This window comes from Thamnophis sirtalis, unplaced genomic scaffold, assembly GCF_051295495.1.
Source record: "Thamnophis sirtalis isolate CommonGarterSnake01/CBP01778 unplaced genomic scaffold, rThaSir2_p1.2 scaffold_8, whole genome shotgun sequence".
Classification (NCBI taxonomy): Eukaryota; Metazoa; Chordata; class Lepidosauria; order Squamata; family Natricidae; genus Thamnophis; species Thamnophis sirtalis.
Genome location: NW_028261388.1, coordinates 78,566,131 through 78,585,156, shown reverse-complemented (window position 1 = coordinate 78,585,156; position 19,026 = coordinate 78,566,131). Strand labels below are relative to the sequence as shown.

The following is a 19,026-nucleotide window of genomic DNA, read 5'->3' as shown; positions in this document are numbered from 1 at the left end:
GTCATATGGTGATTTCCAACATTCCTTTCCAGCTTCCCACAACAACCTGGCTAGAAGTTGTAAGTCACTCTTGCTCCCAGTGCATTTTTTGCTTGCCTATGGTGATTCTGTTTATCAGTTTAAGTAAGGAAATATCTCTAAAAGGATAACCCAAATGGATCATATTTTATATGATTCTGGGCGTAAGACTTTTTACAGAGTACTTTTCCTCGAGTGTATATTTGCATAGGAATCTCTACAAATGGAAAATGATAGTCTTTGCTTTAATTTCAACAAGCTGTTATAAAATCAGTAAAAAAACTATTGATTGTTCACTCTACCGTAGTGAGGAAACATACGCCTGACAATTTGGTAACAGTGGCTAAGATCCTGCTTGCTGCAGATATTCCAAATTAAGTTCTCAAAATGTGCATATTTTGCCCTTATGTAGCCAGGCATTCTCATTAGCAATCCTTTACAGAATATCTTATATACAGAAGTACAGATAGTCCCAACCCTTTATCAATTCATATTGTTCCAGCCAGCTTTTAGCCCATAGTGGTGATTGACCTTATCATCTTATGTTATTTATTATTAATATTATTGATCATTTTAATTTACTATATATTCTTGCTTCTCATCCAGTATGTACAGATTGGAGTGGCTGATAAATACTGTTAAATGAATAGACAAAAACTGCCATTTAGAAAACTTACTTTGTAGAACATGACTCTGTATGTTACCTGTTGTGACTCAGCAGATGTCTTCTGTGAGTCTTTTCGGGATACAAGATTCATTATGAATCTTGTTAGGGGCAGGTTTGGAGATAAAAGGACGGAAGCTGCCACGCCCTAGTTGCAGGAGTCAACGTTCCTTCGTGTGTTCCTTGATCCTTGATCGTGGTTTCTTTGATGTACACTTGGAAAAGTGATTTGACTTCTGTAACGCTGATTCGTAGAGACTTTGGGAGAAGTGCATTGCTTGTAAGAGTTTTGTTTTGTATTCTGTTATCTAGTCTGAGAGTTTATTTATGTTATTTTTGGGCTCGAAGCCAGTTTGAACTGAGAACTGATAAAGAAAGTTCCTTTTAAGCTTATTTGCCTGTCGTCTGTTATCAAGCCGTGAAGGGGGGACAGAACAGTTACCGTATAATAAAAGGGTTACAATCTTATTAGGAAAAATGTAGGAAACGGTCATTCATTTAATCTATCATTTATTATTATAATGATTGGTCACAAATTCAGCCAGATGTTTAGACTGAATTTTGCATTTGTGTCTGTCTATTAAGTCATTATTAGTAATTATTATTTATTGTGTGTGTGTGTAACAAAATTCCTGGCTCCTATTTTTCCATACTACAACTCTGTCCTTGGAACAAAATGGAGAAGATCAATATTTTTTTGCAGATGTCCCAGTATAAAAAGAGTGGGTAGAGTGGTAAAATATTGAACCAACCTTGAAGGATCATAGATTCTAGTTCACCCTCAGCCACAGATGTCACCTGCATGACTTTTCAGAGATGAGGTGGCGCAATGGTTAGGGTGCAGTACTGCAGGCCACTTCAGCTGACTGTTATCTGCAGTTCGGCAGTTCAACTCTCACCGGCTCAGGGTTGACTCAGCCTTCCATCCTTCCGAGGTGGGTAAAATGAGGACCCGGATTGTTGTTGGGAGCAATATGCTGACTCTGTAAACCGCTTAGAGGGCTGAAAGCCCTATGAAGCGGTATATAAGTCTAACTGCTATTGCTATTGCTATTCGCCACTTATTCTCTTAACCTGACCTGCAATGGGAAAAAATAGGAGGAAGCAACACCATATATGCTATCTGAAGTATCTTGCAGGAACCAAATCTAATAAATAAATGAGATGGAGAGTATGTAAATGTGTCTTTTAAGAGAGCTTGAAAATTAGGAGGTTAATTTGATCAATAACTAGTCAAACTAATGGACATGTAAGTATTCCATGTAAAAGAACATTTGTGGCTCTGGAACTTTGTGGCCCATGTAAAGTATACCAGTGTTTCTCAACCTTGGCAACTTGAAGATGTCCGGACTTCAACTCCCAGAATTCCCCAGCCAGCATTCGCTGGCTGGGGAATTCTGGGAGTTGAAGTCCGGACATCTTCAAGTTGCCAAGGTTGAGAAACACTGAAGTATACAACTCTATTTGAAATCCAGAGAGTATTAATAAAATGTTCTTTTACATGACACAAGACAGCTTTCTACTGAAACAGAGTGCAGAACAGGTATATTCACCTGTTGGCCAGTTTGAGCTGTTTGTAAAAATAATAAAGGTGGGATACAAACAAATAAATAAATGGAGGACCAGTATAATTAATTCTGGTTTTAGCTAATGTCTCATTTACTTTTTCAGCTCTCCCAGTAATTTTTACACGTTCTGAATATGCATTGTAGTTTGCTTTAAAAACATTTTAATGTTGATATTGGGTGCATTTATATTAATGTTAAGTCACAATATTTTAGGAATATTTTGTTGAATAATTTAGGTTTGCAAAAATGCTAGGCCAAAAACAAAATTATAATTTAATGTTGTGTACGAGCTATGCCAGTGTTTTTTTATAAAGCAAATGTTACAGGCTTTTTTTTTCTTTTTCATAGCAATTATCTGCCTTGCAGAAGCTAATTTATTGGTATATAACTACTATAAACAGTTAGAAACTGGAATAGCATTCAGTCGTCCTTGATAAAATAATTCTGACTGACAGATTTCTCCACACACTGACAATAATATCTTCAATCGTTAGTATTTTATCTATGGCAAAGGGATACTTTCTTTCCTAATACTTTTTTTTCATAATCTGTCGAGCTGTTTTGATCAGTGCTTGAGTTTTTGGGGAAAAAATTGCTTTCAAAGGTATTCTAGAAAATCAGTCCAGCATCTTTCTTTGCTGGCTGCTCCATTTTCTCCTCTAATTGCTGTCTAAAAACTGAGGAATAACCACACTTGAGAGACCGCCTGCTGCCAATTACCTCCCAAAGACCCATTAGATCTCACAGGGCTGGCTTCCTCCGGGTTCCGTCCACCAGCCAATGCCACCTGGCTACCACCCGGGGGAGGGCCTTCTCTGTGGCAGCTCCGGCCCTTTGGAACGAACTCCCCACAAAGATTCGGACCCTCACCTCTCTCCAGGCCTTCCGGAAAGCCGTCAAAACCTGGCTGTGCCGGCAGGCCTGGGGTTGATGAGTTCCCCTCCCCTCTCGACCTGTGTGGCTGTGTGATTCTTGGTTATTTTAATCATTTGTATTGTGTTCTATGTTCCCTTTTCCCCCCTTGAGTTGTTCGCCGCCCTGAGTCCCTCCGGGAATAGGGCGGCATATAAATAAAATAAATCTAAATCTAATCTAGTCTCTGATTTCTTTGGTTTTTTGCTGATGCAGATAAGAAGACAAGGAGGGATACAATTACTGGTGGATCTATTGGACCATCGGATGACAGAAGTCCACCGTAGTGCCTGTGGAGCTCTGAGGAACTTGGTATATGGGAAAGCTAACGATGACAACAAAATTGCGTTGAAAAACTGTGGGGGTATTCCAGCACTCGTACGGTTACTCCGAAAGACTACAGATTTGGAAATCAGAGAACTAGTCACAGGTTTGAATATTTTTCATTTATTGCATGTTAACTTTTTAAGAATTAACTCAGTACCTGAGACACTTTAATACATTGCTTGATGAAAACAAAACATGAGTTCAGGATTGTACTTGTACTTGTATATTTGAACATATTAAAACAATTCTTGGTTTTGCCAACATAAGTTTGTAAGTTTAATAACATTTGTATGCCGCCCAATCCCGTAGGACTCCGGGCGGCTTACAGTACAGAAATAATAAAAAAAAAGTAAGATACAGGGAAGAAAGATAGATTTAAAATACAATACATCATGCACTCCATTCTGAATGGGGCTGGACCGTATTTTGGGGTCAATAGCCCCAGGCCTGCCGGAACAGCCAGGTTTTAATGGCTTTCCGGAAGGCCGAGAGGGTGGGAAGGGTCCGGATCTCTGCGGGTAGATCATTCCACAGGGCCGGGGCAGCTACAGAGAAAGACCTCCCCCGAGTAGTCGCCAACCGGCATTGCCCAGTCGATGGTACCCGGAGGAGGCCCAGCCTGTGAGATCTTATGGGTCGTTGGGAGGTATGTGGCAGGAGGCGGTCCCGCAGATATCCAGGTCCCAAGCCATGTAGGGCTTTAAAGGTAATGACCAGCATCTTGAAGCGCGTTTGGAGACCGATGGGAAGCCAGTGCAGCTCGCGGAGGATAGGTGTAACATGGGTGTACCTAGGTACACCCAATATCTCTCGCGCGGCCGCATTTTGGACCAATTGTAGTCTCCGAACACTCTTCAGGGGCAGCCCCAAGTAAAGCGCATTACAGTAATCAAACCTAGAGGTGACAAGAGCATGAGTGACCATTTGAAGTGCCTCCCGGTCCAGGTAGGGCCGCAACTGGTACACCAGGCGAACCTGGGCAAAAGCCCCCCTGGTCACAGCCAAACATGTAGAATATGCACATACAGCAAGACACATACATATTCATATTCCATCTTGAGTAATATGCAGACAGCAGTTTTCATGACAATTGTGATTGCTACTATGGTTAAGCTCTGGTGCTGCTGCTTCAAAATCTTTGACTAAAGGAGGAGAGAGTTTGAAATTTCCTACAGTGTACAATGTGGTTGATGATTCTTTAAAATACTGTTAATGGTATTCTGATATTCTGTAAATCCTGACTATGGTATTTTAATGACTTTGGACCAGTGGTGGGTTCCAGATCCCGGTGCAACTGGTACGGTGCAACGGGGCCCAACGCCCCCTACATGCAGACGCGCACATGCACGCAAATGCGTCCTTACCTCCACGATGCCTCCGTGATGCTCCAGCTGCTCAGCGGAGCATCATGCAGGTGCCGTGCGCTCCGTGCGTGTGTGCAGAAGCACCAAGCTCAAATACAGGTAAGGAGCTCAGGCAGGCGGGTGGGACCTCATACCGGAACATACATGGTGCTCTGGGCAGGCACCGGTACACCCGTACCAGGGCGTACCGCCTGCAACCCACCACTGCTTTGGACCATCCCCTTTTAAGATCTTCTTTTGCCTTCTCTTGTAAAAAAAATAATAAGTTGCATATATTATCCTGACTGTAGGTTGTATGATTTAGTTCTGATTACAGATTCCAAATATTTTAATCATTTCATCTTTCAACTCTTACCTATCAAAGGCAGAATTCATTAGATAGTCCTTGTTGTGGTGATGATATGATGCATCATGTCTGAGTGACAGAATTACTGGCAGATAATAATAAAACAAAAAATGTTAGCTTTGTTTCAACCTTCTGCTTCAGTCCTTGATTCTACTACCTGTCCTTGGTCTCCCTGAAGTAGTTTGCAATCTGACTTGAAACAAGGCACAAACTGTTAATCATTTTAATTATAGTACATCTATTTATTGCTCACTTAGCTCACTTAACCATCAGATTGTCCTGGATCCCAAACATCTCACACAGCTGGTTTGTGCCATAGTCGTTGAATTTCGATTTTTAAGTCCTGGTATCTTGCGATTTTTTCATGTTCCTTCTCGGCGACCCTGCTATCACCTGGTATTGCGATGTCTATGATTGTGACCTTATTTTTCTCAACCAGTGTGATGTCTGGTGTATTATGCGCCAGTATTTTGTCGGTTTGTATACGGAAATCCCACAAGATCTTGACCATCTGATTTTCGGTGACTTTTTCAGGCTGATATTCCCACCAGTTGGTTGCTGTTTTAATATTATAATTTTTGCACAAATTCCAGTGGATCATTTGTGCTACTGAATTGTGCCGCAATTTATAGTCAGTCTGGGCGATTTTTTTACAGCAGCTGAGTATGTGATCAACAGTTTCATCAGCTTCTTTGCAAAGTCTGCATTTGGCATTATCAGAGGATTTTTCGATTTTGGCCTTAATGGCATTTGTGCGGATAGCTTGTTCTTGCGCAGCCAGGATTAGTGACTCTGTTTCTTTCTTTAATGTACCTGTTTTTAACCATAACCAAGTTTGTTCACTGTCCACTTTATCTTTTATTTTTTCCAGAAATTGGTCATGCAGTGCTTTGTTCTGCCAACTCTCCATTCTTGATTTTATCACATCTTTTCTGTATTCTTGTTTCGTCTGTTGGGCCTTCAGTAGATTTTTGTTCCTTACTTCGATTAATAGATGTTCTTGATTTTCTTTTAAATAGTCAGCCAGTGCATGTTTTTCTTCTTCAACTGTTTGCTTCACTTGTAATAATCCTCTGCCACCTGATTTTCGGGGCAGATATAGTCTATCAGTATCACCATGTGGATGTAAACTGTAGTGCATTGTCATTAGTTTCCTGGTTTTTCGGTCCAAAATGTCCAAATCAGCTTGTGTCCCGTTAACTATACCAGCTGTGTATCTTATAACTGGTATTGCCCAGGTATTTATGGCCTTGATTGTATTTCCACCATTCAATTTAGATTTCAAAATTTTCCTAACTCTGTTGGTGTACTCTTGCCTGACAATAGTTTTTACTTCTCCATGCTTGATGTTATCCAACTGCAGAATGCCTAAGTATTTGTAGGCTTCATTTTCCTTGCATTTAATTAATTATTTATATAATTAATATAATATAATAATTATTTATTATTATTATTATTATTATTATTATTATTTAATGGATTTATAGGCCGCCCAATCCCGGAGGACTCCGGGCGGCTTACACAACAAAAGAAGTAATTAATAAAAAAGTAAAAAAACAATTTAGAACATCACCATGCACCCAATCTGATCGGGGCTGGACCTCAGTACTGAGGTCAACAGACCCAGGCCTGCCGGAATAGCCAGGTTTTAACGGCTTTTCGGAAGACCATGAGGATGGGTAAGGTCCGGATCTCTGGGGGTAGTTCATTCCATAGGGTCGGAGCAGCCACAGAGAAGGCCCTTCTGTGGGGAGCCGCCAGCCAACACTGCCTGGGTGACAGCACCTGAAGGAGGCCCACTGTGTGCGATCTCACCAGCCGTTGGGAGGTATGCGGCAGTAGGCGGTCTCGCAGGTAAAAATGGCCACAGTTAGATGCAAATGAGAAAACTAAAATCATTTATTGTGTTTTTAAAACTTATCAGTCAACAACATTAACAATATTTAAAGAATGATTCATATGCTTATTTAAAATCAAAGGAACCTCTTTAATATTATTAAAATATTGGTTCAGAATAAATAGGCTCCTTTGAAAATGCTCTAAAAATGTACAGGAATAATTGATTATTTTAATTAGTCCTCTGCAATTGTTTTTGGTATAAGATTCCCTTTAAATTTGTTTCAATACATGGTTGAGGATTTAGTAAAGAAATTCTACAAATCTTAAATTAACATTTGCTAATAAATGTTTTTCCAGATTATGCTAGTTATAAAGAAATATGTATGTATTACCAACTCTGCTGCTGAAACTTCATTTATTATTTTGGTTGAGACTTTGTAAAATATTTATACTATAAGTTTTAGCAATTAATTCTACTCTAATTTAATTGTCCATTTTCCCAAGAATTAAAAGCAGTGTACCCAACATATTAATTAGATGTTGGTTTTTATATATAATTAAAATTAAAGTACTTGTCTCTGTGCCTCAATGGTATTTAGTAGTAGCATTTTTATTATGGTCATTGACTAGTGTTTATGCAAATTTTGTAAGCAGTTACAATGCTCAGACAAAATATATAAACGTTTTCTAAAAGATCAATCAAAGTAAATAAAATATTTTGGACTACTAACTATAAAAACAAATAGTACAGTGCTAAAGCTCTAGCAATGGAAGACAATGAAAGCCAGCAACTCAACCAAATTCTCAACTGCTCTTTAACATTCAATGCAAACTTTCATTCCCCCCCACCCTCTCTCAATTCTATACACCTGGAATTTTAATCTTAGACAGCATTCAATTACACTACTTTCTGTAAGTAGGTACTAAGGAACATAAAAACAAAGGGAAATTCTGCTTCTCAGTATCATTCATTTCATTTCATTTCATTTTTCATTTCCTTTATTTGTATGCCGCCCTTTTCCCTGGGGGGACTCAGGGCGGCTCACCATTCAAAAAGGGAGAGGGGGGAAGACAAACAGTATTCCAATATGGAAACAATACAACATATTAAAAGAGAGCACAACAGTCACACAATTCGGGTGGGGTTGGAATCTTAACCCCAGGCCAGCCGGGACAGCCAGATCTTCGAAGCGGCGTGGAAGGATTGGAGGGTGGTGAGGGTCCGAATCTCCACGGGGAGTTCGTTCCAGAGGGTCGGAGCAGCCACCGAGAAGGCTCTCCTCCGGGTAGTTGCCAGTTTGCACTGGCTAGTAGATGGAATTCGGAGGAGGCCTAATCGATGTGATCGTATCGGTCTAGTGGAGGTAATTGGCAGTAGGCCTTTTATCTATGATTTATTAATGAATTAAAGAGAGAGCATGGCAATTAATGCCGTGTGTGAGAGAGAGGGGGGGGAACTTTCTCTTTACTATAAATAAACATATCAGCACAACATTATTTTTCAGTGTTGTCTCTGTGAAACATTCTGTAAAAGACAGTTTGACGGGGAGGGGGCGGGAATGTGAAACGTGTCCCTCATCTTGGCCAGTTTTCTATCCATTCCTAAGTAAATATTACCTGCCTTATCTGATTAATTCACAAACTGCTAGTAAATAGGCATCTGTGAATACGTTCAAGAATAGTTCTTTTTCATTGTCTCATACAGACTGGCAGTGATGTGAATTACAGCCCAAAATGTATGGTGGTCTCTGGGTGCATGTTGTGTTTTTGTTTTTAAGTCGTTCTGTCTTGTGTTTTAATCTTTTTAAAATATTTTTAAACTGCTTTTATGTAAGCCGCCCGGAGTCCTTCGGGATTGGGCGGCATACAAATCTATTAAAATTGAAATTGAAATTGACTGATTAAAACCGATGAGAGCATTATTTATACTTAACCAGTAATCTGCAGTCCTTCTCACACTTCCATCACTGAACCAATCCCCTGGCCAATTTTCTCCAAGCAATTGGTTCAGACTGTGGAAAAATTGGCAGAAAGGGCTGGCTAGAATACAAATCCTAGTGCCAGCCAGGCAGTTACAGTGGTTCTTCCATACTGGTTTTTCTCCCATTTCAATTCCAAACGCTTGAAAAGGCATGCCTTTTCTTGGGAAACTTTACAGTTGAGACTTCTGAATGCCACGAGAGAAAATAAATATAGAAAGTATGACACTTTCAGGGGGAAATTTGTATAGTTAAAGATAATGTAAAATACTTTCATCAATTCATTTTACTAAGTAGTTTTGTGTAAAGCATTTTGACATGTAGAATAAGATAGTATTCAGACTTGCTTGAAAAATTGTGAATGGGTAGAACATGCGTCGTGTATATGTTTTAATTATTCAAAGTACTAAATTTATGCAAAAGTATTCTTGACATTAGCTTCAGTTATTGAAGTGCGTAGTCAGGCACATGTAATTTTTATTGCAACGTTTATTAGAACATTTTATATCAGTTTTTCATGTAGCATAAGTGCCTAGACACAGACTGAAAATAGTAATTTTGGGGTGGGGTGGGAATCTCCTATCTATTATGCTGTCCGAGTGTGCTGGATCATTTTTCCCCCCCCAACAAGATCCAGAGGACCACAAGTTCAATCTCATTTTTGTGGGATGTATTAATTCCAGCAAATGAGCTCATATGAGCGTTTGGTACAGTGGTGGGTTTCAAAAAAAAATTTGAACCTACTCTGTGGGTGTGGCCTCCTTTGTGGGAGTGGCTTGCCAGCCATGTGACCTGGTAGGAGTGGCTTGTCGGCCATGTGTTCTCTCTCTTTCTCTCTTTCCCTCCTTTTGTCTCTCTGTCCCTTTTTCCTTTTTTTCTTTCATCTCTCACTTTTTCTTCTTTTTTCTTTATTTCTTTCTTTATTTCTTCCTTTCTTTCTCTTTCTGTGTGTGTGTGTGTATGTGTGTGTGTGTGGTGGGTTTCAAAAATTGTTTGAACCTACTCTGTGGGTGTGGCCTCCTTTGTGGGAGTGGCTTGCTGCCCATGTGACCGGATGGGAGTGGCTTGCCACCCATGTGACCGGATGGGAGTGGCTTGCCGCCCATGTGACCGGATATGAAGATGCCGACGACACTTGTCAGAACCACCTTAAATTACCTCACACACAGCACTGGCATGCATAAGAATATGATGTAAACTTGTTTTTTAAAAGGCATCTTTGGTTTGCGTTAAAACAACTTCAACACACGCAATGTTCTGATTGCACCACAAACGCAGTAGTCATCCTTACCTTTCACAGAGGCACTGAGTTTTATAAATATGAGCATGATAGTGTAGAATAATCATATCCAAGGACCAGTGGTGGGTTTCAAAAAAGTTTGGAACCTCTTCTGTAGGTGTGGCCTGCTTTCCGGGTCCACTGGTGGAACCTCTTCTAACCGGTTCGGTAGATTTGACGAACCAGTTCTACCGAATAGGTGTGAACTGGTAGGAACCCACCTCTGATTTGGTATTAAGATATGAATTATCCATATAATATTATATATAAGCATCCATATGATTAGGTAATTTTGTGTCAGACTCCCATTGTTCGGTGTTTGGTGTCAAGATGGATGAGATTTTTACCCTATCCAGTCCATCAATCCAAACAGTAGAAAAATTGTTTTTTTACTATGGACATGGAAATCATTTAACTAGTTCAGAAACAATATTGAGATGAATTCAAAAATAACACAGGGGATTGACTAAATCTACCTATCAGTATACAAGATATAAAAATGAAGGTCCTAACATAGAAGATGCCCTTTAGATCCCAAAGTAACATTTTATAAATATCATTACAGGATATGAAAAAGTGATTCTTTGGCAAGGTTTCAAATTCAGCCTCTGCCATCTTTATATTTCACTGGGAGAGTTCTCCTACTGGAACAATGGCTAATCATTTCTAGCCCCTGTCCACAATGCGGAGTTATATGCTTATAATCTCAATCAATGCACTGCATATTCTTATTTAAATGAAACATGAATCTGTAATATTTGCCAACAGTAACAGTTAAACAGTTTTATTTAAATTAGAGGATAAATAGTTTCATTTAAAAGATGTACATTAAATTATTTCCTGATTGTTTTATGTATTCATGTTTTAATAAGAATGGTATACATTCATTAAATATTTGCTTAGTTTGCCTTTATTTATTTATATTTCATATTTCTAAACCACGCATCTCCCTCAAAGAGGGACTCTGGGCAGTATACAATATAACTTTTCTTTCTCCATTCTATTTTTCATGTGATGATGAGAAATTGTAATTTTTTTTTAGTTGTAAGCCACCTTATAGTCACTGAACTTGTAGACTACAACAAATAAATTAAAATAAAAATCATAGTTTTTTGCTACAAGTGAGGATGGCAAATACAGAGTAAACATGTTTTTAAAAAAAAATTGATCTCAATGTGGGCAAGTGGCACTATTCTAAGAGTCTTCTGTTGTTTGAGATTGGGAAGCCGCCTCAGACAGTTGTGACACTTTCATTGAGCTATGATCCCAGAGTGAAGTTTGAGGACACATTTATTGTGACATTCTTGTGGAGACCTACCAGACCTTGTGAAGTCTCGGTCTGGTCCAACCTAGTTAGGAGATCAGATGGGAATACAGGATATGACTACATTAAATGAAATAATGGGATGGGTTGAATAACTGTACCTTGATGATGACTGATATGTATATATTTACATGCTCTTATGTAATGCCCTAGTTTCGATAGAAAACAGTGAACATTTGAAGACTAAAATATGAATGTTCAGATAGCGTTGTTTTTGTGCAGTATCCCTTCATTCTTATTTTAGAATAAATGTCAGTGCTTTGCTTCCTTCCTTTTAGGAGTTCTCTGGAATTTATCTTCATGTGATGCACTGAAAATGCCAATTATCCAGGATGCTCTAGCAGTATTGACCAATGCAGTGATCATTCCTCATTCCGGATGGGAAAATTCCCCCCTTCAGGATGACCACAAAATTCAACTTCATTCATCACAGGTGCTGCGCAATGCCACTGGGTGCCTAAGGTGAGCTCTGATAGCTAAACTGCTTGATACTTTCTTCTACTTTCTTAATGCCATAGAATTTGAGCCGAGGTGGCGCAGTGGTTAGGGTGCAGTACTGCAGGCCGCTTCAGCTGACTGCTAACTGCAGTTCGGCGGTTCACATCTCACCGGCTCAAGGTTGACTCAGCCTTCCATCCTTCCGAGGTGGGTAAAATGAGGACCCAGACTGTGGGGGCAATATGCTGACTCTGTAAACCACTTAGAGAGGATGAAGCGGTATATAAGTCGAACTGCTATTGCTATTGCTATCATTCTTTAGGCGGCTATTGCTATCATTCTTTAGGCGGCATAAGAATATGCCAGCAAGATATGTTTTTATAGTACGAAATTTTTATTTTAAAAATTCTCCCATTATGCTGTAAGACTTTTAAATACAACCACAATCACTCCATGCACACACTAGTTTTTTTTTCTTTTTCTTTCTTTTTTCGTTTCTGTAATAATTTTGCACCAGTGAGGTTAAAACCAATTTTGTTGTATTTAAATACAATGACAATAAAGATTATACTTATACTTATGTGTGTGTATGTATGTGTGTGTGTGTGTGTATATATATATATATACTGTATATATATATATCACTGCTTAGTGATGAAAATTCTGGCACTGCTGGCTATCACTTCCTTCTGGCTTCCCCATTGATTTTCTTTGCAAAAAGCTAGCAAAGAAGGAAGCGGGTGTGCCCAGATTACAATCACATGACTATGGGGACACTGTGACTGTTGTAAGTACAAGAAGTGGTCGTAGGCACAAGATGTTCAGTACCATTGGAAATTTGAATAGCCACTGAATCAGCGTTATTAAGCAAGGACCACTTGTATTCTGAACAGTCTTCTGCATTGGCCATATATAACTTGTAAGATATAAAAACTCTGCTGATTAGTCATCAGGAATTTCATAATCCTTATTTTCTCTTGTCTGTCGGGTTCTAAAGATATGAAGTATCAAATTGATCAAAAGCCTTTACTGATCTAAACTGCAAGGTTATCTATATCATGTTGGTCAAATTATTTCTTTGTATGTGTCATAAACAAATGAAATAGCCTTCAAAGTTTTTTTTTTCCAGAATAGCTTATAGCATTTACATGTTATCTTTATTCCACCTTCCCCTACAGAAAATCAAATGAATATACAGGTAAAATTAGAATATCGTGCAAAAGTTCATTTATTTCAGTAATGCAACTTAAAAGGTGAAACTAAAATATGAGTTAGACTCAATACATGCAAAGCAAGATAGTCCAAGCCGTGATTTGCCATAATTGTGATGATTATGGCTTACAGCTCATGAAAACCACAAATACACACTCTCCATAAATTAGAATATTACATGCAATCAATTAAACAAGGATTGTACATAGAACAATATTGGACCTCTGAAAAGTATAAGCATGCATATGTACTCAGTACTTGGTTTGGGCCCCTTTTGCAGCAATTACTGCCTCAATGCGGCATGGCATGGAAGCTATCAGCCGGTGGCACTGCTGAGGTGTCATGGAAGACCAGAATGCTTCAATAGCGGCCTTCAGCTCTTCTGCATTGTTTGGTCTCATGTCTCTCATCTTTCTCTTGGCAATGGAATACGGCATTTGAAGCCCATGTCCAGGATCCATCTGTGTGGTGGCTCTTGATGCACTGACTCCAGCCTCAGTCCACGCCTTGTGAAAGTCCCCAACACTTTTGAATGGCCTTTTCCTGACAATCCTCTCCAGGCTGCGGTCATCCCTGATGCTTGTGCACCTTTTTCTTCCACACTTTTCCCTTCCACGTAACTTTCTATTAATGTGCTTTGATACAGCACTTTGGGAACATCCAACTTCTTTTGCAATTACTGTTTGAGGCTTTCCCTCCTTACGGAGGGTGTCAATGATGGTTTTCTGCACAACTGTCAGGTCAGCAGTCTTTCCCATGATTGTGACTCCTACTGAACCAGACTGAGAGGCCATTTAAAGGCTCAGGAACCCTTTGCAGGTGTTATGGCTTAATTAGCTGATTAGAGTGGGACACTTTGAGCCTAGAATATTGCACCTTTTCACAATATTCTAATTTTCTGAGATTGTGGATTTGGGGTTTTCATGAGCTCTAAGCCATAATCATCACAATTATGACAAATCACGGCTTGAACTATCTTGCTTTGCATGTAATGAGTCTATCTCATATATTAGTTTCACCTTTTAAGTTGCGTTACTGAAATAAATGAACTTTTGCACAATATTCTAATTTTTCGAGTTTCACCTGTATACTCTATCATATTCTCTCCATCACAGTATCAATCCTGTGAGGTATCAAGAGGTATGGTAATTGGTGTTGCTATAAAATAGGTTTGGATATATTTCCTTTTCCTTTCCTATCTCATGTTTTCCTCCTTTTCTGCACGTTGCATAACATTGCTTACCCTGAAATGATATGTATCATGTTATGTATGCTTGTATTAGTATTCAGAATTTCAATAGCTTTTTGTAAAAAGGTTAGAGGAGAAGTGACAATATTAAACTAAGCTGATGAGATAAATCAGTGGTCATGTTTCTTTTTACCATTTGACTGTAGCAAAGTAGTGAATGTAGGATCACGTTTTTGGTTGCTGCTATAAAAATATTTACACTGTAATAAATTTTATAAACTTAGAAGCATGTACTTTCTAAACATATTTATTTATTCAACACATTTATACAGCTGCCCATCTGTGGGTGAAAGTGAAAAACCAAATATATTGCTTTGGAGATTTAGGGTGCAATCCCAAAAGCCTGTGGAATAGCAATGCACAATTTGGCTTGTTTATTTATTGTTCACAGAATAACAATATTACTCTGCATGACAAACAATTTCTGAAATTCTGGAAACATTTGTGTAATGTCTGTAGAGAACTGGTTAGTAATTTGTGATGTGCAAGGATAACATTTTTCAAAAAAACCCTGCTAGCTTAAACACCGCTGAACCATTTAATGGAGCACTTTACGTTACGACTTTAGGCTGTTGTGCTTAAAAGACTATACCTGTAATATTCTTACAGATGTTCCAAAAAAGTTGCTCAGTAAGACGATGGCATAAAATTTAAATTGATTTGAGTTGCAGCTTCTATATAGTTTATCAAAAGCCAGCTGCATTTAGTTTGGCTAACGGTGACTTTTGACAAGCAAACCTTTTGCTAAATTGTTCTGACCCCCCTTCTCTGTCCAGGAACGAAAACCAAAACAAACGTAAATGAGAATGTTTTTTACTCAGTTCAGAGTCTCGTTGGCTGAAAGCCACATAAACAAAGAGATAAGCACTCTGGCAGCAAGTCCTACAAACCTTGGCAGCAATGCCAACAAACTCTGGCAGCAATCCAGCCTGCCAAGTTTCTTTCACGTTAGTCCTTAATGTAGACTTCTGCAAGAAGGGCGTGGCACAAGCAGTCTCTTTTATAATCAGGAGAGGATCTTAATGAGCATCAGCTGAGCGTAATTACCTCCTGTAATTACGTAGTTGTTCTTGACGCCGAATAGCCCGTCGATGGCGTGCATCCAGGAACAACTCACAGGTGGTTTCTGGATCATTCTCTCTTGTCTCCTCCCCTCTGATCCAAGGCTCAGACACCACCTGGTGACCAACCAGCCTCTCTGCGCCCTGCTCGGAGTCGGAACCCTGTCCAGGGTCCTCCACATCCTCCAGGGCCGACTCATAAGACCCCTCGCTGTCGGTGGCAGCTCCAACGGCTCCTGCTGGGCCACAACACTAAATTATACTATATTTCCACTCTGTGTATGTGTATTCATGCTTGCTGCATGATTTTGGCTCTTCAGGTTTACACTGCAATTCAGGAATTGTTGCTGGGAATAATGCAAATTTATGTAGCAATAATACATCATCTGGAACATTTCCTCCTTTGCTTTGTAGAAGTGAAATTGTGAGTTAAGAGTTATTTGGTGACTTCTTTAAAACGATACTCAAAAAGCCTGGAGAACCATAATGAACCATTTATCTTTGAGCTTGTGCAACTCACTGACATCTCCATTAGCATTTTTTTTTGCTCTATTTCTGGAGAAAGTGGTCTTAATGATGTGGAATTTCTGAGAACTGGAACACCTGATGCAGAAGCTTTCTAGGATACTTAAAACAAAAGGAAGAGGAAAGCAGGCTTGGCAAAGTTTCTAGAATGTTTTGCAACTCCTTAAAAATAGCTTTGTTTAAGCTCTCATGACTGGGTGGGCTTAAATTAGGGGACACTGATTCACTGCCCAACTGCCTTTCTCATAAGGATGCAGTGGGGAAATTTTTAAATTCTGCAGACCCAAGTTGGATCCACTTCATTTTTAGATCCCATCTCTGTTCTTCATTTTTTTTCCCACCATACAAAATTTGGTCTCATTCTGTTTAGGTTTTGGAGACTTATTCAACTGACTGACAGACAGACAAAATCTTGAACCTCTTTAACTTTTGTCTTTTAATACAGCTTCTCTCCAAAGTTCCTTATCAGCATTTTTAAACATTTTCCTGGGTGTTTTCAGAAGTCAAGACTCTTCACCTACTTTCCTATTTGAGAATGTTTGAGAATGCTATTGTATTTTAAAGTAGTGGTTATAGCATGATCCCCATCTCCTAGTTAAAATAAGTAGCAGGTTTATACAAATGATTGCTTCAATCAATGTCTAGAAGTAATTTAATTAGAATATATCAAGTTATAATGAAATATGAACTGTAGAATAATTGTAAAATAAAAGTAATCATTGCAGAATATGCCATTATCTCTGTCTTCTTCTTTTAAAAAAGACACTGATTGGTGTGAGCCAATCCCACCCCATAGCCCTATTATAATAAATGATTGAATGGACTTAATATATATTTAAATGAAAGAACACTGGTGTTGAAAGAAAGACATAAATGAATAGGAGTAAAAATAAAACAGTAACCTTGACTGAAAAGAATATTATTTGATTGGAGAACCAAATTTAATTGTATATACTGTGTAAGTATATATTTTAATATATTAGGATCCACTCTAAAAGACTATATATATATAGGGAGTTTTTCTATATAAACGTAAAGTTTGTTGCAACATATAAGTACTGCTATGGTGGAGAATATATGTCATTCAGGATTGAGGTTTTGGGTTGTTGATGGAGAAGTAAGGACTGTTGGTAAATTATGGCATACTGCCTGCCCAGTATGTGGTTAGGTGGCCTATAGTATTGGATGTATATATTTTCAGCAGATTAAGATGTTGTTACTTGGCTTCCATTATACAGATATAATGACTTATTTTGCTTATCTGACTTTTGGTTAATAGTTCTATAATAAAGTGGAAAACAGCACTGATCACTGAGAGAGAGAGCCAAGGTGGTGCAGTGGTTAGAGTGCAGTACTGCAGGCCACTTCAGTTGACTGCTAACTGCAGTTCGGCGGTTCAAATCTCACCTGCTCAAGGTTGACTCAGCCTTCCATCCTTCCGAGGTGGGTAAAATGAGGACCCGGATTGTTGTTGGGGGCAATATGCTGACTCTGTAAACCGCTTAGAGAGGGCTGAAAGCCCTATGAAGCGGTATATAAGTCTAACTGCTATTGCTATTGCTATCACAACAACATTCCCTCTATATCAGTGGTCCCAAACATGCTGGCTTTGCAGACTGTGGTGGCAGCGGCAAGGGTGGAGAGGGGATAGTTCTGCACAAGCGGCGGATGCCCACACATGCCACTCACACAAATGGAGCTTTGTGTGCCTGTGCACTTGCTTGCCCCTTGCCCAGGTGGAGCTTCAGATGTGTGCTCACCTGCCGCTTGGGCAGCCCGATTTCCCCGGGATCCCCACTCTATATCACATACCTGGTAAACAACATCTGGATACAATAGAATTGGATCAGCACAACCAGATAATGACATGCAATCCCATATTACATAATACACAACACCACAAGCTACCCAATTACATAGCAATAGCAGTTAGACATATACCGCTTCATAGGGCTTTCAGCCCTCTCTAAGCGGTTTACAGAGTCAGCATATTGCCCCCAACAACAATCCGGGTCCTAGTAGGAAGGCACTATATGTATTCCAATTCATAATTAACCAATAAACCTTGGTTCTTCAAGTTTATAGCACTGGGCAGTGTTTTCAATGGAGGTAGTGAAATATCTGCAAATAAAATAAAACCTCGATAATCCCTGCAACTCTGCATGCATACATACTGTATAGTGAATGCCAAAACATACAGTTTTGAATTGTTTTGCATAATAACTAAGAGGTGCAATTCTATGCATTCTTTAATGCCCCACTGTTTGCTATGGAGGCAATATTCTGAGATGAGGGTATGACTACTTTTATAGCAGTAGACTTATATACCGCTTCATAGGCCTTTTAGGCCTCTCTAAGCGGTTTACAGAGAGTCAGCATATTGCCCCCAACAATCTGGGTCCTCATTTTACCCACCTCGGAAGGATGGAAGGCTGAGTCAACCCTGAGCCGGTGAGATTTGAACCGCTGACCTGCTGATCTAGCAGGAGCCTGCAGTGCTGCATTTAACCACTGTGCCACCTTGGCTCAATACTGTATCTTATTTCTGCTGCAAGGATCTGGATGAGCTCAATTACTAGACCATAAAAACAAATACAGACCATGTAAAAATTCTACCCTCTAACAATCTTACACGATTGCTTTTCTTTTGAAATAAATAATGTTCTGAATAAATGCCATGCTAGATATTTTTAGGTTAGTTGTCATTTTAGAATGGTGGTTTGGTTCTTTTGCAGTAGTCTGTAGAAAAATGTGATTTTATTTAAATTGTAGCATGTCTGTAAGAATTATATGCCATTACTGTAAAACCTGGGCTTAAAATGTAATTTCTTTTTTCATTTTAAATTTCAATGACATGCTGAATATTCCTAGCAATCAAGAGGTGAACGTCAGCCTTTTCTACAAAACTTTCCAGATCTGTG

General features: G+C 39.1%; 1 protein-coding gene across 10 annotated transcripts in view; it reads left to right on the top strand.

Annotated features, from left to right (window-relative positions):
• CTNND2 (catenin delta 2) overlaps positions 1-19,026 on the top strand; it is a 468,899-nt gene that overhangs the window by 350,899 nt on the left and 98,974 nt on the right. For all 10 annotated transcript variants that reach the window (XR_015697560.1, XM_087721965.1, XM_087721966.1 and 7 more), the window contains 2 exons: positions 3,379-3,592; positions 11,899-12,082. Coding sequence is in view for 9 of the 10 variants with exons in the window: in XM_087721965.1 (XP_087578091.1) it covers positions 3,379-3,592; positions 11,899-12,082 (398 nt within the window). In the remaining variant the exon portion in view is untranslated. The remainder of the gene's footprint in view (positions 1-3,378; positions 3,593-11,898; positions 12,083-19,026) is intronic.